Here is a 24,024-nt window from a genome sequence, read left to right on the forward strand (position 1 = left end):
TAAAAATAAAAAATAAAAAAGTCCTATTTAACATTTTTTTTTTATTTTTATGAATCTCTTTATGTCATATTGATGGACTTTTCACATAGTATTAGGTCCTTTAGGTGAATTTTCTCTTATGTTTTGCTCTAAAATTTTAGTTTCACATTTTATATTTGTCATGTTTTATTGCGAGTTAATTTTTGTACTAATTTTAGTTCAACATCCTTCCTTCTTTCCTTCCTTCCTTACTCCCTCATTCCCTCTCTCCTGTCTTCCTCTTTTTCTTTTTTTCTTTCCTTTATATCTTCTTTCTTTTCCTGTGGACAATGAATTAATTGTTCTAGCACAATTTGTTCAATGGGCACTCTTTCTTTGAATTGCTTACGTACCTCATGTAAATTTAATTGGACTTTTTTTGTATCTATTTGATCATGCTCAATTGCATTATCATAATGTTCAGTATCATACTTTAGAGCCCAATATTTATTTGCCTATTGTCTGTACTTTCTGTTAGTCTTAAAAAGAGAGGAATTTTGGTTGTTAAACTCAATAATATATGTTTATTTCCTTGAATGAATCCATTTACATAATATATATCAGGCAATTTTTTGTGCCTTTCACTGTGCTAGAAGACATAGATGAAATTGTGAATGTAATAAGCAGAGTCTCTGGCTTTATGGAAATAAATGTTTATTGCAGAAGACATAAAAACGGGGTACTTTCGACTGCATGTGGGAATGACACCTAATTTGTACCTGAAAGTAAATATGTTAACATCTCAAGTATGAGGTTGAATTAGCAATCTGTCAGTGATCAATTTTAGCTTGAAAATAATGGATATATTTATTTGTTTCTTTGTTAATGTCACATTGATTCTTGTCCATCCCAGGAAGATGTACAAGGCTAAAACAATGTTAGTTATAATAACCTTGGAAAATATGGTATTGATCGTTAGTATATCCTACAGTGAATTTTAAGCAGAACATTTGCACACATATTCCAAGTTCTGCATACAGCATTTTTCACCTCTTTGTTTCTTAAACTGTAGATCATAGGATTCAGCATGGGTATTACAAGAGTATAAAATAAAGAGGTCACTTTATCAGTATCAAAGGACTCACTGGACTTGGGCTGCACATACATAAAGAATAGAGTCCCATAGATACAGGTATCACTGTCAGGTGAGAGCCAAAGGTGGAGAGAGCTTTGTTCCTGCTTTCTGCAGAGTTCATCCTAAGGATGATGACAAGGATCAGAGTGTAGAACACAATGACTATCAAAAGAGAGGACACCAAATTAAAAGTAGAAAACATCAGAATTATCAGTCAAATTTCCTGTGTGTCTGAGCATAGCAAAGCTATCAAGGACAGACTGCTGCAGTAGAAATGCCTAATGACATTAGAGTCACAGAACAATGAAGTTAAAATTTTTAGGATTGTCAGAGAAGACAAAATGACACTATAGTTATAAGGGATCACCACTAGTACACAACACAACCTTGGTGACATTATGACAGTGTAGAGCAGAGGGTGACCAATGGCCACATAGCAGTCATAGGCCATTGCCGACAGAATGAAAAGTTCACTGATAAAGAACGTGATGAAAAACGCCAGCTGTGTGGCACAAAAATAATAGGGGATTTTATTTTCATCCACGACAAAACTTACTAACATCTTGGGTCCACAACTAACAGTTGTGGAATAACCAAAATCTGTAAGAGACAGGTGTCTGAGAAAGAAAGTACATGGGTGTTTGGAGGCTCGCATCCACCTTGGTGAGGATGACCATGCCAAAATTGCCCAACCCTAAGATCACAGAGATGAGCAGGAACAGCCCAAAAAATGGAGCCTGCAGCTCAGGGTGGTCTGTGTTTCCCATGAGGATGAATTCGCTCAGCACCGTTCCATTGTGTTTTCCCATCAAGATTTATAAGGAAACCTGGTTAAAGGTATCAGCATAGTCAATAGCATCATGTATAAAGTCAGCTGACAAAAAATATGCAAATCTAAATATATTTTTAAGCACAATGAAAAAAAATTCACCATCTCCTGTAAATAAAAAATAAAAATATACAAATAAAAAGAGAGATAAAAATATATTTGGGAAAGAGAGAGAGTTGTAGCTTTCCCCTGGGGGAGATTAATCCCCTAAAGAGTATTCAATAATGTTTGGAGGCATTTTGGTTGTCACCTCTGGAGGTGGTTAGAGCCCAGTGAGGCCGGTGATTATAATTTATTAGGGCAACTCCCAACTACAAAGAATTATACAGCTCCAAAACCAAATGGCCAACATTTGCAAACTCTGATTGAAATGTATTCATATATAGATATGGATTAATAAAAATGTCAATGAAGGAAGCATGTCTAAAAATAGTGTCGGAGTTCCCTTCGTGGTGCAGTGGTTAACGAATCCAACTAGGAACCAGGAGTTTGCGGGTTTGATCCCTGCCCTTGCTCAGTGGGTTGGGGATCTGGCATTGCCATGAGCTGTGGTGTAGGTTTCAGACACGGCTTGGATCCCATGTTGCTGTGGCTCTGGTGTAGGCCAGTGGCTACAGCTCTAATTGGACCCCTAGCCTGGGAACCTCCACATGCCGTGGGAGCAGCCCAAGAAATAGCAAAAAGACAAATAAATAAATAAATAAAAATAGTGTCATAAATTGTAAATGTTGTTTTATAGGTGAAGGTACACTATTCTATCCTCTTTTATAAAATGAGAATCACATAATAAAATCTAGAAAATTAAAAATCTCATAATGCACATTCTAATCACATCATAAAAATTAAAATCCAAATTCCAATTATGTGTGGGAACATTTAGAAGCCCTTGATTTAAAACACACTCATCTGAAAGCCCTTGTGTCTGTAGGTAGTACAGCACCAAAGGCTTAATGCACTTAAACCATATTAGATAGAGGTGTAAAAAAATGAAATTTTGGACTTCCTGTCCTGGCGCAGCAGAAACAAATCCTACTAGTAACCATGAGTTTGCAGGTTCGATCCCTGGCCTCGCTCTGTGGGTTAAGGTTCCAGTGTTGCCGTGAACTGTGGTGTAGGTCACAGACATGGCTCAGATCTGGCATTTCTGTGGCTGTGGTGTAGGCTGGCAGCAACAGCTCGCATTTGACCCATAACCTGAGAACCTCCATATGCCGCAGGTACGGCCCTAAAGAGAGACAAGAAGACAAAAAAAAAAAAAAAAAGAAAAAAGAAAAGAAATTTTAACAGAACATAGTACACTTAATTTGTCCTTATACAGGAAAATATCCTATGAAAACTACATAGGTTGATATAATCGCTCCTGTAATTATACTATTTGTATATACAAAGGAGCACTTAGGACAAATACAAGTTATCATGTCTTTACACATATCGGCAAAATCAACTGTTTTTTTGAAGGATTGGTAAGATAAATGAGAAGGAAGCATATGTATGTATTTATGGTACCTGAAAATGCCTCTCAAATATCAAATACATAGAAAATTCTATATATGTTTATTTTTTTAATTTTTTTTAATTTCCCACTGTACAGCAAGGGGGTCAGGTTATCCTTACATGTACACATTACAATTACATTTTTCCCCCACCCTTTCTTCTGTTGCAACATGAGTCTCTAGACAAAGTTCTCAATGCTATTCAGCAGGATCTCCTTGTAAATCTATTCTAAGTTGTGTCTGCTAAGACCAAGCTCCCGATCCCTCCCACTCCCTCCCCCTCCCATCAGGCAGCCACAAGTCTCTTCTCCAAGTCCATGATTTTCTTATCTGAGGAGATGTTCATTTGTGCTGGATATTAGGTTCCAGTTATAAGTGATATCATATGGTATTTGTCTTTGTCTTTCTGGCTCACTTCACTCAGTATGAGATTCTCTAGTTCCATCCATGTTGCTGCAAATGGCATTATGTCATTCTTTTGTATGGCTGAGTAGTATTCCATTGTGTATATATATGCCCTCTTCCGAATCCAATCCTCCGTCGATGGACATTTGGGTTGATTCCATGTCCTGGCTATTGTGAATAGGGCTGCAATGAACATGCAGGTGCATGTGTCTCTTTTAAGTAGAGTTTTGACCAGATATATGCCCAAGAGTGGGATTGTGAGGGCATATGGAGTTCTATGTATAGATTTCTAAGGTATCTCTAAACTGTTCTCCAGAGTGGCTGTACCAGTTTACATTCCCACCAACAGTGCAGGAGGGTTCCCTTTTCTCCACACCCCCTCCAGCACTTGTTCTTTGTGCATTTATTAATGATGGCCATTCTGAATGGTGTGAGGTGGTCTCTCATGGTAGTTTTGATTTGCATTTCTCTTATAATCAGCGATGTTGAGCATTTTTTCATGTGTTTGCTGGCCATCTGTATATCTTCTTTGGAGAAATGTCTATTCAGGTCTTTTGCCCATTTTTCCATTGCTTGATTGGCTTTTTTGCTGTTGGGTTGTATAAGTTGTTTATATATTCTAGAGATTAAGCCCTTGTCGGTTGTATCATTTGAAACTATTTTCTCCCATTCTGAAAGTTGTCTTTTTGGTTTCTTTTGGGTTTCCTTTGCTGTGTAAAAGCTTTTCAGTTTGATGAGGTTCCATGGGTTTATTTTTGCTCTAATTTCTATTGCTTTGGGAGACTGACCTGGGAAAATGTTCATGATGTTGATGTCCGAGAGTGTTTTGCCTATGTTTTCTTCTAGGAGTTGGATGGTGTCCTGTCGTCTATTTAAGTCTTTCAGCCATTTGGAGTTGATTTTTGTGCATGGTGTGAGGGTGTGTTCTCATTTCATTGCTTTGCATGCAGCTGTCCAGGTTTCCCAGCAATGCTTGCTGAATAGACTTTCTTTTTCCCATTTGATGTTCTTGCCTCCCTTGTCAAAGATGAATTGACCATAGGTGTCTGGGTTTATTTCTGGGTTCTCTATTCTGTTCCATTGGTCTGTCTGTCTGTTTTGATACCAGGACCACACTGTTTTGACGATTGTGGCTTTGTAGTATTTCGTGAAGTCTGGGAGAGCTATGCCTCCTGCTTGGTTTTTGTTTCTCAGGATTGCTTTGGCGATTCTGGGTCTGTTGTTGTTGCATATAAATGTTTGGATTGTTTGTTCCAGTTCTGTGAAAAATGTCCTGGGTAATTTGATAGGGATTGCATTGAATCTGTAGATTGCTTTGGGTAGTATGGCCATTTTTACAATATTGATTTTCGCAATCCAGGAACATGGAATATCTTTCCATTTCTTTACATCTTCTTTGATTTATTTGATTTTATAGTTCTCGGCATATAGGTCCTTTCCCTCCTTGGTCAGGTGTATTCCAAGGTATTTGATTTTGTGAGGTGCAATTTTAAAAGGTATCATGTTTTTGTATTCCTTTTCTAATATTTCATTGCTGGTATACAGAAATGCAACTGACTTCTGAATGTTAATCCTATATCCTGCTACTTTGCTGAATTTATTAATCAGTTCAAGTAGTTTTGGGGTTGAGTCCTTAGGATTTTCTATGTATAGTATCATGTCATCTGCATACAGTGACAGTTTGATCTCTTCTCTTCCTATATGGATGCCTTTTATTTCTTTGGTTTGTCTAATTGCTGTAGCTAGGACTTCCAAAACGATGTTGAAGAGCAGTGGTGAGAGTGGGCATCTCTGTCTTGTTCCAGATTTGAGTGAGAGGCTTTCAGTTTTTCCCCATTGAGGATTATATTTGCTGTGGGTTTCTCATAAATGGCTTTGATTATATTCAGGAATGTTCCCTCTATACCCACTTTGGCGAGGGTCTTGATCATGAATGGATGTTGGACTTTGTCAAATGCTTTTTCTGCGTCTATTGAGATGATCATATGATTTTTGACTTTTTTTTTTGTTAATGTGGTGTATGATACTGATTGATTTGCATATGTTGAACCATCCTTGTGAACCTGGGATGAACCCAACCTGGTCATGGTGTACGATTTTTTGGATATGTTGTTGGATTCGGTTGGCTGATATTTTGTTGAGAATTGTTGCATCTATATTCATCAATGATATTGGGCGATAGTTTTCTTTTTTGGTGGTATCTCTCTCTGGTTTTGGAATGAGGGTGATGGTGGCATCATAGAATGTCTTTGGGAGTATTCCTTCTCCTTCAACCTTTTGAAAGAGTTTCAGTAGGATGGGCACCAATTCCTCTTTATATGTTTGATAAAATTCACCTGTGAAGCCATCTGGTCCTGGACTTTTATTTGTAGGGAGTGATTTTATGACCTCTTCCATTTCATTTCTAGTGATGGGTCTGTTCAGTTGGTCTGTTTCTTCTTGATTCAGTTTTGGCAGGCTGTAAGATTCTAGAAAATTCTCCATTTCTTCCAGATTGTCAAACTTGTTGCCGTTTAGTTGTTCATAGTATTCTCTTATGGTTTTTTGTATTTCTGCTGTATCTGTTGTGATTTCTCCTTTTTGATTTCTAATTTTGGTTATTTGGGTTCTTTCTCTTCTCTTTTTAGTGAGTCTGGCCAGGGGTTTGTCAATTATATTTACCTTTTCAAAGAACCAGCTCTTGGTTTTATCAATTTTCTCTATTGTTTTTTTGAGTCTCTATTTTATTGATTTCTTCTTTGATCTTTATAATTTCCTTCCTTCTGCTGACTGTAGGCCTTTTTTGTTCTTCTTTTTCTAATTCATTTAGGTGGAGGGTTAAGTTGTCCATTTGGGATCATTCTTCTTTTTTGAGAAAGGCCTGTATTGCTATAAATTTCCCTCTGAGCACTGCTTTCGCAGCATCCCATAGATTTTGAGTGGTTGTGTCTTCATTATCATTTGTTTCAAGTAGTTTTTAATTTCCTTCTTGATTTCCTCATTGACCCATTGGTTTCTTAGTAGCATGTTGTTTCGTCTCCATGTAGTAGGTTTTTTCTCTTTCCTTTTCCTATGGTTGGTTTCTAATTTCATGGCATTGTGGTCAGAGAAGATACTTGAGATAATGTCTATGCTCCTAAATTTATTGAGGTTAGCTTTGTGTCCCAATATGTGATCGATTCTTGAGAATGTTCCATGAGCATTTGAGAAGAATGTGTATTCTGCTTTTTTTGGATGTGGTGTCCTGAAGATATCAATTAAGACTAACTTTTCTATTGCTTCCTTTAGGATCTCTGTTGCTTTATTGGTTTTCTGTCTAGAGGATGTGTCCATTGATGTGAGGGGGGTATTAAGTTCTCCTACTATGATTGTATTCCCATCAGTTTCTCCGTTTGTGTCTGTTAATATTTTTTGTATGTATCTGGGTGCTCCTGTATTTGGGGCATATATGTTGACGATAGTCACATCCTCTCCTTGGGTGGATCCCTTAATCATTAAGTAGTGTCCTTCTTTGTCTTTCTTTATGTCTTTTGTTTTCAAGTCTATTTTGTCTGATATAAGTGTTGCGACTCCTGCTTTTCTGTCATGTCTATTGGCGTGAAATATTTTTCCCCACCCTTTCACTTTCAATCTATATGTATCTTTTGTCCTAAGGTGAGTTTCTTGTAGGCAGCATATTGAAGGTTTTTGCCTTTTTATCCACTCAGCCACTCTGTGTCTTTGGATTGGGGCATTCAGTCCATTGACATTTAAGGTGATAATTGATAGATGATTATTTATTGCCATTTGAACCTCGTGTTCCAGTTGATTCTATGGTTCTCCATTCTTCCTTTCTTTTTTTTTTTTTTTTTTTTTTGGTTGGATGGTCTCCTGTTATTATCTGCTTGAGTGTATTCTTTTTTCATTTTTTGCGAATGCAATATTTGGTTTTGGCTTGTGGTTGCCCTGTTTATTAAGTATGCTAACCCCTTCCCATAATTGTGTGTTTTAGCCTGATGGTCCTGTAAGTTCAAACACTTCATTACTATCTTAAAATTAAGAAGAGAAACATACAAACAAACAAAAAGGTTTATTTACTTCCTAACATCCCTTGCCCACATTTTATGGTTTTGATGACTCTTTTTTATTTTTTTCTTTTTAATTTTATTTTGTTTGAGGCCTGTTCATGATTAAATCTGTATGCTGGCTTATTTGAGTGACTGCTCTCTGATTGCGGTTTCCTCAGTCCTAGTTCTTCTTCTTCTTCTTTTTTTTTCTTTTCTTTTTTCTTCCCTTTCCTTCCTTTCTTTTTGGTTTAGAGAAGCTCTTTCAATATTTCCTTTAACCTGGGTTTTGTGTTGCAGTATTCTTTAAGTTTTTGTTTGTTGGAAAAAAATTTTATTTCCCCTTCTATTTTAAATGATATTCTTGCTGGATAGAGTATTCTAGGTTGCATATTTTTTCCTTTGAGCACTTTAAATATCTCTTGCCATTCCCTCCTGGCCTGTAGTGTTTCTGTAGAGAAGTCAGCTGATAATCTTATGGGGGTCCCTTGTAGGTAACATTCTGTTTTTCTCTTGCTGCCTTTAGGATCCTCGCTTTATCACTAACTTTGACCACTTTTATTATGATGTGTCTTGGTGTGGGTCTATTTGGATTCAGTTTATTTGGGGCCCTCTGCGCTTCTTGTACCTTGAACCCAGTATCCTTTAGATTTGGGAAGTTTCCATTAATAATTTCTTCAACTATATTTTCCATTCCCTTATCTTTTTCTACTCCTTTTGGAATTCCTATTATGCATACATTGGCCCTCTTTCTATTATCCCATAGGTCTCTTATATTGCTTTCCAGTTTTTTGATTCGGTTTTCTGTCTGTTGACCAGATTGAGTGATTTCCATTATTCTATCTTCCATATCACTGATTCGTTCTTCTGCATTATTCATGCTGGTTTTTACTGCCCTTAGTTCAGTTTGCATCTCTGTAAATGAATGTTCTAGTTTTTCTTGCCTCCTCCTTATATTTTCTAGTTCCTTTCTGAGGGTATCTGCATTACTGCTCATATCTTCTCTTAATTCCTTCAGTATTTTCACTCTTTCTCTTTTGAACTCCAGGTCTATCAGACTGCAGAGATCTGTTTCATTGTTGACTGTTTTAGGTGAGTTCTCCTGTTGGTTTGACTGGGGGTGGTTTCTCAGCTTCATCTTGCTTGTTGTTTTCTTTCTCCTGAGGGAGTTGTACTCTCTGCTATCAGGCAGTATTTGCCTTGTCACTGCTGTGGAATACTTCCTGAGGGCTGGCGTTGTTGGTCAATTTTTTTTGAGGCAGTGTGGCTTTTCTGGAGTGTTGATGGGGCTAACAGTGCTTCTTTGAATCAAAGGAGGACTTCCTGAGGGTAGACAGGACTGGGAGGTCCACACCACGATGGTAGCAGATTTCACTTGGTCAGGCAGAGCTTTCTCTGGTGTTTTTAGGCTGTGGGGTTCTTGCAGGGGGTTGGTGGTGTTGGGCAGCTGTTCCTCAGGAGTGCAGCACCCCCTGGGGGCTGGGACATCTATCTGGGTCACTGAGAACCTAAGAGGCTCTTCCCTAGGGCAGCCCAACTCAGAAGGCTGGCCTGAGAATGTAGGCAGATCTTTTCACAGTCTGGCCAAGCTTGTTGCAGCTTTTCTGGGCTGCAGGGGCTCTTCTAGGGGGCTGGTGGTGCTGAGCACCTATTCCGCAGGAGTTGGGCACCCCCTAGATGCTTGGGCGGGTAGCAGGGCCACTGGAAACCCAAGAGGCTCCTCCCCAGGGCAGCCCGACTCAGAAAGACCATCTGAGATCTTTTCCCGGCTTGGCCAGGCTTGTTGTAGCTTTTCTGGGCTGTAGGGGGTCCTGCCTGGAGCTGGCAGTCCTATGCAGCTGATCCACTAGGGCACCCCCTGGGGGCTTGGGCGGGTAGCAGGGCCTTTGGAAACTGAAGAGGCTCCTCCCAGGGCAGCCTGACTCAGAAAAACCGCCTGAGATCTTTTCCCGGCTCGGCCAAGCTTGTTGCAGCTTTTCTGGGCTGCAGGGTGTCCTGGCTGGAGCTGGCAGTCCTATGCAGCTGATCCACTAGGGCACCCCCTGGGGGCTTGGGCGGGTAGCAGGGCCGTTGGAAACCGAAGAGGCTCCTCCCCGGGGCAGCCCGACTCAGAAAAACCATCAGAGAATTAGGCAGATCCATTCACGGCCTGGCTAGGCTTGTTCTAGCTTTTCTGGGCTGCAGGCCTTTTCTCAGGGGCTGGTGGTGTTTGGTGCTACTCTGCGGAAGTGTAGCCCCACCAAAGGGCAAGCAGGCCTGTGCAGGGACAGCCCCTGTGGTGGTAGGCTTCAGGCAATTGTTGAGGCCAGCCCTCCTGGATGGCAGGCAGCCCCAGGTTCGGCGAGAGCGTAGGGGGTGGCGGGGGTGGGGGGAGGGGATGCACTGGGAAGCACAGCTTTCAGCTAGCTAGCGGGCCTGTAAGCTTGCTGTGGCGTGGGGAGTATTCTATGTGGACCTACCCCTTCTTCTCTCCCCTCCCCAGCACCGGCACAGACCAGGCTCTTTTCCCAGGTTCCCTCTGATGTGGCTTTGCACTTCCCCGCCCCTAGAGTATTGTTCCCTTCCTCTGCAACAGCTTTGTTTTCTAGTCTCCCAGGCAGTCTCTGCCCCATCAAATGGTTTCTAGACCTCCCAAGCAGTTTCCGCTCCGCCCTGCCACCCCAGCCCGGGGACTATCCTCTGGAGCCTAGGTCTCGGTGCCCAGCCCCCACCCAGGTGTCCCCCGGCCCTTTCTCGGCGACCAACTCTTGGAGGCAAGGTCATGGTGCCCAGCCCCCACCCAGGTGTCCCCCAGGCCCTCTCTCGGGGATCAACCTTCGGAGGCGAGGTCTCGGTGTCCAGCCCCCACCCAGGCGTCCCCCGGCCCTTTCCCAGGGACTAACCTCTGGAGCCGAGGACTCGGTGCCCAGCCCCCACCCAGGTGTCTCAATTTCTGGTGACTGTGCCCGTAGTTCAGATGGTCCCTTCGGTTCTTGATCAGCATTTCCGTACTCCAACTTACTGCTACACTCTTCTCTGCATCTGGAGATTCCTCCGGTTTGTTTGATCTTTCCCCCGAGTAGGTGACTTTCCAGGGTGGGGGATCCCTTTCTCCTCCGCAGTTCCCTTTTGGGAGCGCCTGTCCGGCTCGGATTCACCTTCTCTCACTCTCCTCTTTTCTTCCGTTCTGCCCAGTAATGTCACGAACTTCTTGCCATTATTGGAGTTTAGGTTCCTCTGCCAGCGATTGGTTGCTGTTCTGTGTGAGTCATTTATTCTGTAGATGTGCTTTTTTTTGTTGTGTTTGTGGTAGAGGGCGAGCATGTCCCTCTACTCCTCCACCATCTTGTCCTCTGTATATGTTTATTTTTAATTTCTTCATGAAGACAATATGTTACTTGAAATGAGTCATCTTTTCATGTGTACATATGCATTTTTTTGTATAACTTAACTTCTGAATAGATTGGTTATTGTGTTATCCAGGTAACAGACCCCCTGGGCTCCCACCATGACTCATTACTACAACTGGGACCATCAATGTGTCCTAGCTTTAAGTTAGAGCTTAAAAATATGTAATATTTAATTACCTCAGACTTAAAGTATTTTCTCCTCTCCAAGTGCATTTTCATTAAAACTGACATTACTAGGTACTTTGTAACATGTAAGGTATATTTTGTCATGGAAGGACCTCAGATAGTATAAGGAAATTGAGCAAAATGAGAGCAAGTGATGTAACTGGAATTGGCTTTATGAAATGAAGTCTCATAAATATTTTCTTTGTGTAAAGAGATGCTCTACAGAAAAAGAAAACTTTAAAATCATTATATTACACAATATCATTCTGGGAAAATAAAATACAAATTATAAACAGAAATATATATGATTCTGGGATGTTAAGTCTGCACATTAAGCCACAATGAACCCTTCCATACAATGATAGAAGCATTTAATGTAGACTTACAAAAATACAGAAATGCAATGAAATAAAGATGTATGTGAGTAGCTCCCCAAATCTGTCACTTAAGCAAATAAACAAATCATGTAATACCACAATAGAATAAGGATGGCAGGCTAAGGTTAATGAATTAGTGTTTCAAAAAGTTTGGGGAGTTCCCGTTATGGCTCAGGGGTTAACGAATCCAACTAGTGTCCATGAGGAAGCGGGTTTGATCCCTGGCCTCGGTCAGAAGGTTAAGGATCTGGGTGGCAGTGAGCAGCATAGATTTCAGGCACAGCTTGGATCCTGCTGCTGTGGCTGTGGCATAGGCCAGCAGCTGCTGCTCAAATTCGAGCCATAGCTTGGTAACATACATATGCCTTGGGTGTGGCCCTAAAAAAAGACAAAAAAAAATAGTTCTACTAATGCTTGTTTAAAAAAATTGTTTAATGGAATTTAAATTTATCCTTATTACAAGGAAAATAGCAGTGTCAGGAGTCTCTGAGTTCCAAGAAAGCAAATAGAAAAGTACAACATTTATATCATCAAAATACATATGTGTTTACAGGAAATCTGCATATGTCTCACAAAATATTTTGCTTAAAAAATGAGTTTCTGGAGTTCCCATAGTGGCTCAGTGGTTAATGAATCTGACTAGGAACCATGAGGTTGCCGGTTTGGTCCTTGCCCTTGCTCAGTGTGTTAATGATCCAGCTATACTGTGAGCTGTGGTGTAGGTTGCAGACACAGCTCGGATCCCGTGTTGCTGTGGCTCTGGCGTAGGCCTGTGGCTACAGCTCTGATTGGACCCCTAGCCTGGGAACCTCCATATGCTGAGGGAGCAGCCCAAGAAATAGAAAAAGGACAAAAAAAAATAAAGGGAGTTTCTGATGTCTTACATAGATCACATGTTCATACCTTTCTTATATCAGAAGTATTGAACTGCAATTAGGAAAAATATATTTTTAGTGACTAGAATAAGTGATAAAATCTTGTTTATATATAATGATGAAAGGCTAACAAAAATGAAATTACCTTGCAACATGCTGATTTTCCTATAAGAAAAGGAGGGATTGAAGAGCTTTTTCTTACCAGCTTCAGAAATGTTTGGAAGACATCAAATTACTTTTCCAGTTTCCTCTCTGTGTTGTTTCTCTACTTATTTTTTTTGAACTATACTCTTTAAGGAAATTATGTATGTGTTCTACCCAATTCCACTGGAAATTGAACCTGCTGTATATTGTACATTCACCATAACACTGGGAACTTAAAAATCTTTAAGCCTCTAAAAATTCACATCCCCATGCTAGATAGAAACCTTTATTTTTTCACTCAGTGAGAGATCAGAAAAAAATTGCAATTTTATTCTGATTTAAATATACAATATTTTTGAGAAGGTAATAAGAATAGACTAGAGCTGCTAACTGACTAAGGATTTGGAAAATCATCAGACTATAAACTGACCACATGCAGCTTCATAATTCTGGCATAATTTTTAAAATTCCTAACTCTTTAGTTAGCCTTTCTTGTCTTGCAGTTTTGTCCTATCTTATTCAAATTATTAAGCATCCGTATGAAACGTAAATACTACATAAAAATATACCACTGACAATTCAAAGATGCTCATTGTATTTGTGAAATAATTCGAACAATTAATCTGAAGGAAAAGGGGAGCAGTCCTGTTCTCAAGCATTATCAATAGCAGGATGTACAGAAAGTTGAATCAAATCCTCATATTTATCATAGAATAATTGTGTTATCTTGCTAATATCTTCAAAATTATTTGGATATTGTTAAAATATGGCACCACATGAAATACACTATTTACCTATTGTGAAACCTCTGTTTTGGCTTCTCCATATGCTTCAGATATAGTGAGAACAATTTATGTATTTTTCTTCCACCTTCTGATACTCTCTTCAGACGCCAAGCAATTTTTTTATTGTCTCTGAAGCATTGAAATCTTAACAGAATGCAAGGGAGGGGGTGCACTTATTAATATGACAGAGCATTTTATTTTACCAGCTGGTAAGATGTATTGGATTCCTACCTTTTACTCTTTTATTTAATATCTGTATTTTTTTCTTTCTTTCTTTTAGTCTGTGCCCACATCATGCAGAATTTCTCAGGCCAGAGATTGAACCTGCACCACAGCAGTAACCAGAGCCACTGCAGTGACAATGCCAGATCCTTGATCCACTGTGCCACAAGAGAATTCCCCTACTTTTACTCTTTATTAATTTATTTTTGTTTCACCACTTTTCTGATTAAATTCTTTTTTTTCTGGACTAGGATATAGTGTCCAGCCGTTTAGTCGAACATCAGTAGAGATGTTATAGTGAATTTTTTTAGATTTTATTCATACTTGAATCAATAGATCTTCAGCACAGCCAATTAGCCTCCAGAAGAATATAGGTGGGCCTTATCTAAGTGGTCAAAGCTTGTAAAGACCAAATACCAAGATCCCATGAGGGAAAAAATATCTGCCTCCAGACTGAAATATAGACTTTCTGCTTCATTTTCTTGCCCTTGTACTCAAGACTGCAGTATCAACTTCTACAGTGCAAACCTTTAATTATTGTATTTTATATTATTTATTAATGAATTATATTTTATCTATAGAAAATCTTGTCAATATTCCTCTAGTTCTACAATGGCCTCCACAAATGAATGACAATAGAGTAACTTTTTTTTTTGGTCTTTTTTTTTGTCTTCTTAGGGCCGAACCCACAGCATATGGAGGTTCCCAGGCTAAGGGTCTAATCAGAGCTGTAGCCTCCAGCCTATGCCACAGCCACAGCAATGCCATATCTGAGCTGCATCTGCAACCTACACCACAGCTCATGGCAATGCCAGATCCTTAGCCCACTGAGCAAGGTCAGGGATCAAACCTGCAACCTCATGGTTCCTAGTCAGATTCATTTCTGCTGCACCACAATGGGAACTCCACAGTAGACTCACTTTAAACACTGTCCTATTGCATTATTTAAGTGATTAAATGAACTTGTAGTAATAATGCATTGTGTGTATAAGGTGTGATTTCCTTCAATTATTTTTTTATTAGTTTTCTTTTTGACCATGGAGAGAACCATAATTCTCATTCTCAGTTCAGAGTGAATTGTCATTATCTATGTCTTTAGTTATGCATTTGCCTGTATTATATTCCAATATTTCTTATTATTCCATCATGTTCAATACCCATTCCAATTCTTGTTCTCCACACTAGCAAATATTCTACTGTGCTTTATATACTCCTGGCAAAAATGTAATATTTTATGTGCATATGTCCTAATATGTCATTTTGCTATAATTGATTTGTTCAATTTTGTCACTTTATTTGCAATGAATCCATGTTGTGATATATATGTTTGGTTTCTTGCCTCTTTATAGTTAATAATATATAACACATTTCATGCATGTATTCTTTGTTGGTAGATGTTTATTTCCAATATAATTTATCTCCAACACTCCTACAATAAAGAGTTCAATAAAAATTCTTGAGTTTGCCTTGTTAACATGTTTTAAACAAAATTATCCATGCTGTGCCCTTGACATATCTGCATTTGTGTGTTTACTTGTGTTGCTATACACATAAATATACCTACATCTATACTCACACCTACACATATATTTACAGATAGGCACACACAGAGTAGTTAGGCCTCCTAGTAAAATAAAATATAATGAAACATTAATTTTATTAAATATTTCAAATTTTGGATGTATCAGTACACTCTTCCACCAGCAAACACATGAATTCTCCTGGACCCTCCCTTCTACTACAGGTGCTTAAATTATGTTCTTTATTGTTAATTTAAAATGATTTTAATCTTAATTTGTGTTTCTATTATTGACTTTCCCCTTATTTTTTATTAGATTTCTTGTTATGTTTATTAAGTAAAATGTCTTTATATAATTATCATGGAAATAGTTAACTGCAAATGTGTAGAGTGTAAAATCTGTTAACTTTTGACATATATATGCACCTGAAAAATCATTAAAACAATCAAGATAATGGGCATAACCTCCTTGCCTACCCACTTGCATCTCTCACAAGTGTCCTATCATAATTAATATATTTTTTACCTATCACTTTGTCTCTCACTGAATTCCTATCCATAGAGACATGGAGAGCCTGAACCTCAGTGAGTCCAGACACCAGAACTAAAACACACAGCAAATGCGAGAACTACTTGATGAAGAAGGAGGACCACCAGAACCAGTACTGGGGCTACTAAACCCCAGCTTTGAGAAACAATGCAACCTTGCTTCTATCCTGATTTTTATCTACATAGATATTTTCTACTCCCCAAGCTATAAAACCACCTCCTAATCTCTTCCAAGGGGGGAGCAGCTTTTAAGGCATTAGCCTGCTGTGACCCCCTTTGCCTGGTAAAGCAATGAATCTATCTTTTTCTCCTTTAAAAAAAATCGAGAAAACGAACATATTGTTCTGTCTATGTAATATCCCTGTTCTACCCCTTTCTGGCCCACACTGTCCCTGGTAACTTAGAGTCTATGTTTTTAATATTTTATTTTGAAATGGCTATAGAGTTATAAGAAGTTGGGGGGGGAGAACAGAGTACCTATGTCCTATTTATTTTCCCTAGGGGTGACAACTTTCTTACAGTCCAATATAAGAACCATGAAATTGACATTGGTACAATAACTAACTTAAGTTTTCACCAGTTTTTCATGCACTGATTTGTGTGGTTCTCTATACATATATGTAGCTCTATGCAATTTCATCATATGGGAAATTTTGTGTAACCTACACAGTCAGTATACAGACATATTCCATCACTGAAAACGTCCCTTACACTATTCCTTTTGACCACACTCACTCAGTTCTCTCATTTCAGGGTCTTTAACCCCTTTCAACCACTAATCTATCTTTCATGATTATGATTTTATTATTTGAAAGCTGTTTTATAAAGAAAATATCATTTGTAATCTTTTGCAATAAGTTGTTTTCCCTCAGCATAATTCTCTTACAGTTCATCATGTTTTGGTGCATATTGGTTATTTGTACTTCATCATTGCTTTATAACTATAGTTCTATGATGATATTTTATTGATGATACATTCACCCATTGAAAGACATTTGAGTTTTCAATTTTTAACTATTACAAGCAAAGCTTCTATAATTTTGTGCAAAGGTGATTGTAGACACATAAATTTTTATTTCTTGAAGATGAATGTCCAAGTGCATGATTGACAGTTTGATTTAATTTTAAAGTCCAATTTAACCATTTATACTTTTATGAGTTGTATTTTTAACATCATGTTGATGAGCTCTTCACCTAGCGAATAGTCCTGTGGTTGTTTTTTTTTCCTATGTTCTTATCTAAAATTTTAGTTTCACAATTTATATTTTTTGTGATTTATCATGATGTCTCTTTTATATAGATATATAAAATACATATTTACATACATATATACATATTTACCTACATATATACATACATTCATATGTGCCTAAGACATATATATGTATGGACATGCATGCATATGTATGTATACATATACACACGTGTACATATATAAATATATATACACATTATGTATATGACTTACATGTAATGTCTCTTTATATATATATATATAACAGACAGAGACAGAGAGAGAGACAGAGAGACAGATGGAGATTTAGGAATTGGCTCTTGGGGTGGTTGGGATGGATAAGGCAGACATCTGTGGGGATACTGGCACTGTGGAGTTGATACTGCAGTCTTGAGGACAAAAATAAGAAACAGGTAAAGTTTTTATATTTCAGTCTGGAGGCAAACTTTTGTCTACGAGGACTTCAGTATTTACCTTCATTTTTTTCCTCATCTGCTAGGAAAACTATCCTTGGTTTCCTGACGTCAAGATTTTGAAAACTGTTCTTTCATATATCTTGTCTTGTCTTTGCTTTTTTTTTTCCTCTTGTTTTAATGGGAGGACAAATCCAGTTTCTATTACTCATATTAGTTGAAGGCAGAAAAGGGTATCTAACATGCTTGAGGGAGAATGCTGCCACTAGGCTTTCCATTCTTTTAACATTATTCATCTTTTTAAATGCCTTTTATATCTCCACAGAAAATGAGGTATATTATTGACATTTTCTTTTTAAAAATGTCAAAAATATAATCACTTCTCTTCCCCTGACAGTTCTGACCCTGGCTTAAGCTCCTGTTTTCTCCCCTAAGTATCACATTAATCCCCCTTAGGACTTTCCATTTCCAAATCTTAGCATCCTACAGTTATTTGCATAGCAGTCATAACTGTCATTTAACCAAAGATCATCCTCTCTTTTATTTCCTAAGAACATTTTATGGACCTAACATCCTGTCCTTTGAGTCTGATGTTCTTCAGCACAAGAGTCCTGTTGTCATTTAAAAACACTTGTATTGACAGTTATCTCTCCCCTGAACAGTCTCCTAGATATACACTTATTCCACTCACTCAACTTCACAAGTGTTTATTTAAACATCATTCTTAATAGAAAGCTCCCTGACAAATCCCAGCAAAATTTAAACTCCATCTTGGATACTTACTCTTTTTAATTTTCATATTGCTCAATACCATCAACCTCAATACTTTATGGCTCCCTTCTCATTCTGCTTATTTCCTGAATTTTCTCTAAGCCCCACAGAGGGAAGTTTTGGTTGTTAAAATAACAATGCCTGTCTATTTTCTTTAATAAATCCATTTATGTTGTAAACATCATTTCCTTCTTTCTTTTTATTAAAGTATATTTGATTTACACTGTTGTGCCAATTTCTGCTGTACTGCAAAGTGACCCAGTCATACAGATATATACATTCTTTTTATGTAACATTTATCAAGCATTCTATTTTGTGCCTTTTACTGAGCTATATATACAGATAAAGCTGTGAATATAATATATATTCCCTGACTTTATAAAAATAAATATTTGGAGTTCCCCTTGTGGCTCAGCAGAAGTAAATGACTAGTATCCATGAGGATGTGAGTTCAATCCCTGGCCTTGCTCAGTGAGTTTAAGGATATGGTGTTGCTTTGAGCTGTGGCGTAGGTCACAGAAGTGGCTCAGATTCAGCGTTGCCGTGGCTGTGTGTAGGCCAGCAGCTATAGTCCAATTCGACCCCTAGCCTGGGAACTTCCATAAGCCACATGTGAGGACCTAAAGGACAAAAAAAAAAAAAAGAAAAAGAAAAAGAAAGAAAGAAAAATTTAATGGAGGAGACATGCAAATAAGCTACATCTGAAAATAGGTAGGAATGGAAGCTTATCTGGACATGAAACTAGATGTGGGCAAACATCTGAAACATTTGAAATATGAGCAGGAATTAGCCATCTCTTAGTGATAGATTTTGGTTTAAAATAGTGAACCATTTTATTTCTATATTTATCATACATTGATTCTTGTTCATCCCATAGGGGTAACATTACAAGTCTAAAACAATCCCAGTGATAGTATACCTTGATTAATACATGCTTTATTGTTAGTGTATCCTACAGTGAGTTTTAAAAAGAATATTTGCACACATTCTCCAGGCTCTAGGTAGCGCATTTTTTACCTCTTTGTTCCTCCAACTGTAGATCATAGGATTCAGCATGGGTATCACTAATGTATAAAATAAGGAGGCCACTTGATCAGCATCAAATGAATCACTGGAATTGGGCTTAACATACATAAAGAATAGAGTCCCATAGAATATGACTATCACTGTCAAATGAGATCCACATGTGGAGAAAGCCTTGAGCCTTCTTTCTGCAGAATTCATCCTGAGGATGGTGGCAAAGATAAAAATATAGGACACAAGGACTATCAGAACAGATGACAGCAAATTAAAAGCTGAAAAGATCAGAATTATCAATTTAATTTCCTGTGTATCTGAGCAGAGCAAAGCTATCAAAGGCAGCCTATCACAGTAGAAATGCCTAATGACATGATAGCCACAAAATGATGAACTGAAAATTTTTATGATGGTCAGTAAAGACAAAAAGAGGCTGTATAGGTAGGGGATTGTCACTAGTTGCTGACATAATCTTGGTGACATGAGGCCCATGTAGAGCAGAGGGTGACAGATGGCCACATAGCGGTCATAGCCCATTGCTGACAGAATGAAAATTTCACTGGTGATAAACACACTGAAGAACATGAGTTGGGAAGCACACCAAAGATAAGATATTGTAGGTTGATCTACAGCAAAATTTGCTAGCATTTTGGGTCCCACAGCTGTTGAGTAACCAAAATCAGTGAAAGCCAGATGTCTGAGGAAAAAGTACATGGGTGTTTGTAGCCTATGGTCTATCTTGATGAGGATGCTCAAGCCCAGGTTACCCATCACTGAGATCAGGTAAACAATGAGGAAGAGTCCAAACAGTGGAGCCTTCAGCTTAGGGATGTCCATGATTCCCATTAGGATGAATTTATTCAACAGGGTCAGATTGTATATGTCCACCCAGACCATTTGGGAAACACAAGCTGAGAATAAATACAAAAAATAATTATTAACTGTCATAAGATATTATGAGATTACCATTGTTATAAGTGATTAAAATCTTAATTTTTTTTTGTTTATGGCTGTTGATGGAATTGGCTACACCAGCACCTGGAAGCTCAGATCTTTTTCTCCCAGGTCAGATAAGCTCTTGACAAGGTTTCTTGGATATGACACCAAAAAGCATGAACAATAGAAGTCAAAATAGATACATTAGACTTTATCAAAATTAAAAATAAAACTTTGTTCATCAAAGGACATTCTCAAAGAATTAAAAACGTGACTCACCCAATGGAAAAAGTAAAAACCATATATCTGGTAAAGGTGTAATACAACAAAAAGACAAACAACCCAAATTAAAAACAGGCAAAGAACATGAATAAAAATTTCTCACAGAAGACAAATAAAAGGCCAATAAGCTCATGAAAATATGTTCTGCATCATTAGTCACTAAGGAAATGCAAACCAAAACCTCAGTGAAGTATCACTTCACACCCCCTAGGGTGGCTATGAAAAAAGTAAAAGTACAAATGCTGGTAAAGTTGTGGCACGATTAGAACCTTGATATATTTTTTTAGGGAATATAAAATGGTATAGTCACTATGAAAATAATTTGATGGTTACTCTGTAAATTAATCATAGAATTACCATTATAATCCAGCATTTCCACTCTAAGATATAACCTCCAATTATTAAAAAGCTTGGGTGTTCATACAAAACCTTGTACATAAGTGTTCACAGGAGCATTTTTTTTTTGTAATAGTCAAAAGGTAGAAAAAATATAAAATCTATCCACTGATGAATGGGTAACAAGTGTGGAATATCCATAAAATACAATGTTAAAAAGCCATAAAGGGAAAGTATTGATATATGCTACAACATTGGTGAGTCTTTGAAACATTATGCCAAGTGAAAGAAGCTAGACATGAAAGGCTGCATATTGTACATATTATAGAACTCCATCCTATGAAATACCCCAAATAGAAAATCCACAGAGATAAAAAGCAAATTATTGTGGCTTGTTCAGAAACATGAAATTAATTATCAAGAGACAATACTTTTAGGGGCAGATTTCAATATGTAGAGAAAGCATTATGGATCTCACCTAACTGAATAAATGAGGTTAAAAAGTGTGTTGTTTTCTAAATCTGTGTGAATAAATGCTAGTCTCCTTGTATGTGAGAAACATCATGAGATATTTTCTCACCATCCTTATCATTAAACATTTTTTTATGTTTTAAAATGTATTTATTTATTTGTTTAATTTGTTTTTTGTCTTTGTAGGGCCACACTTGCAGCATATGGAAGTTCCCAGGCTAGGGGTCAAATCAGAGCTGTAGCTGCTGGCCTATGCCACAGCAACAGAAATACAGGATCCATGGCATGTCTGCAACCACAGCTCACAGCAATGCTGGAAACTTAACCCACCAAGCAAGGCCAGGGATAGAACTTGAGTCCTCACAGACACTAGTAGGATTTGTTTAGGCTGAGCCATAATGGGAACTCCAGCATTAAACATTTTTAAAATTCTACTTATATTTACATTATTTTATATGATTATTGAAGATGACTTAGTTCTGAATTTTTTTTTGATCAGTTTTAGGGATGCACCCATGGCATGTGGAAGTTTCCAGGACAGGGGTTGAATCAGAGCTGGAACTGCTGGCATACAACACAGCCACAGCCTCTAGGGAATCAGTCTGCTTCTGTGACTTATACCACAGCTCAAGGCATCAACAGACCCATAACCCGCTGAGTGAGGACAGCGATTGAACCCGTGTCCTTGTGGATATTTGTCGGGTTTGTTACCACTGAACCATGATGAGAACTCCAGTTCTGAACTTTTAAATCTTTTTTTTTTCCTCTGAAGACTCTCAAAACATGTACAAAATACAATGGACAAGGGTTAATGTTGACCTTAGCTATAAAAATATCATAAGTCCAGAGGTTAGAGAAATGGAATCATTCCCAGCACCTCCTACCCCCAAGTATACCTTTCAACACTAAAATAAGTAACAATAAAGGTATTCTATAATGAGTGATCAAAAATATACATTTCAAAAAAATATATATATATACACATATACATACACTTTTCATAGTTCCCATTATGGCTCAGTTGTAATGAACCCAACTAGTATCCATGAGGATGCAAATTCAATCCCAGGCCTCATTCAGTGGATTAAGGATCCGACATTGCTGTAAGCTGTGGTGTAAGTCATAGACTCAGCTCAGTTCCAACTGTTGCTGTGGTGTAGGCTGGCAGCTACAGCTCTGATTTGACCTCTAGCCTGGGAGCTTCCATGTGCTGCATGTGAGGCCCTAAATAAATAAAATAAATAAATAAGCAAAAAAAATGTATATATATAATATATGTATATATATATATATATGCATTTCAATTCATACATTTTTTTAACACCAAAGTCATTTTTGACAAGCATAAAGAGAGTTTTTAATAGGAGCTAATAAATCAATGAGAAATGAGTATGACACCTTAATTTGAGGCGGAATACATATTTCTGCTTTATAATTTTGCAAAGACTGACCTTTGCCTAAATTTGTATTTGTACAGATATTTGTGGTCATGCCTGCAGCTTGTGGAAGTTCCCAGACCAGGGATGGAAGCCACACCACAGCAGCGACTCCGGCTGCTAGAGTGTCAACACAGTCTTAACCCACTGCAACACCAGGGAACTCCTGTACAGATTTTAATTTTGTACCAGTCTCCATTAGATGCGCATTTTGCCATTCACAGGACAATTTGATGGCATCAAAGATGTGTAGGTAGGAGGGAGAAGCAGTCTTCTTACTAATCAGACCTTGTGGTGGGGTGAAGTCACTATGTAGTCAAATAGATGCCTTAATATTTAACTTCGAGGAGTTCCTGTCCTGGCCCAGTGAACCAGACTAGTATCCATAAGGATGTACTTTCCATCCCTGGCTCTGCTCATTGGGTTAAAGATCCAGCATTGCCATGAGCTGTGGTATAGGTTACAGATGTGGCTCAGATCCCAGGCTTCTGTGGTTGCAGTGTAGGCTGTCAGCTGAAGTTCTGATTCAACCCCTAGCCTGGGAACTTCCATATCTCACGGGTGCAGTCCTAAAAAAACAACAAAAACTTTTTTTTTTATCTTGATATTACCTCCAACAAAAGGTGGCAACTTTCCAATGACACTGATCCTTTCTATGATATTGGTAAATCTGGAAAACACATAGCATATTTGAAGCAGGGGAATTGCGAGAACTATAAACACACTGAAATAATCCCTTTAATTTGGAGGTAGCTGGAAAACCCTCTGGAAATCTGTTACAATTTGGTGTTAAAAATTCTAAAAAAATCCGATGGCAATATCATATTTGACACCTTGATTAAGGGTCCAATTGAAAGAAGAGAATCATGAAAAGCTTAAGGTCTTAAGGGTGACATTTCTTAATACTAACTCCCTTCCCAGAGATTGTGTGTTTCTTTTTTATTATTCAAAGAGTACATCTTACTACCTCACAGTAAATGTCTCGCTTTCAGCAAGCATCATCATAAAGATGTTTAGAACACTGCACTAGCCCGGCAAATGCTTTTATCAAAGCAGATTGGTAAAGCTATGCCTGAATCACCAAGGTGGGACATTAGAGACTAACGGGTTTAAGTCGAAGGTGGGGCCGTGAAGAGTCACTGGATTCAGTGTCACAGAAAATGTACAGCTTACTCCCAACTCAAATGAGGAATCTCTGTGTGCTCCCAGTGTGTGCCTAACAACCCAATGAGAAGAATACATGGGTTTCTTTACTCCTATG

The 24,024-nt window shown here is 38.1% G+C and overlaps 1 protein-coding gene and 1 pseudogene across 1 annotated transcript; both read right to left on the bottom strand.

The window, feature by feature from the left end:
- Positions 1 to 933: 933 nt before the first annotated feature.
- Positions 934 to 1,902, bottom strand: LOC125120715 (olfactory receptor 8K3-like; annotated as a pseudogene).
- Positions 1,903 to 19,227: 17,325 nt separating this feature from the next.
- Positions 19,228 to 20,199, bottom strand: LOC125120716 (olfactory receptor 8K3-like). The gene has a single exon (XM_047769173.1). The coding sequence runs from the start codon at positions 20,197 to 20,199 to the stop codon at positions 19,228 to 19,230; it is 972 nt and encodes a 323-aa protein (XP_047625129.1).
- Positions 20,200 to 24,024: the final 3,825 nt, after the last annotated feature.

This window comes from Phacochoerus africanus, chromosome 2 (genome assembly GCF_016906955.1).
Source record: "Phacochoerus africanus isolate WHEZ1 chromosome 2, ROS_Pafr_v1, whole genome shotgun sequence".
NCBI lineage: Eukaryota > Metazoa > Chordata > Mammalia > Artiodactyla > Suidae > Phacochoerus > Phacochoerus africanus.

Coding starts and splice junctions, on each gene's coding strand:
- LOC125120716 (XM_047769173.1), bottom strand. CDS start 20,199: ATGGTCTGGGTGGACATATACAATCTGACCCTGTTGAATAAATTCATC.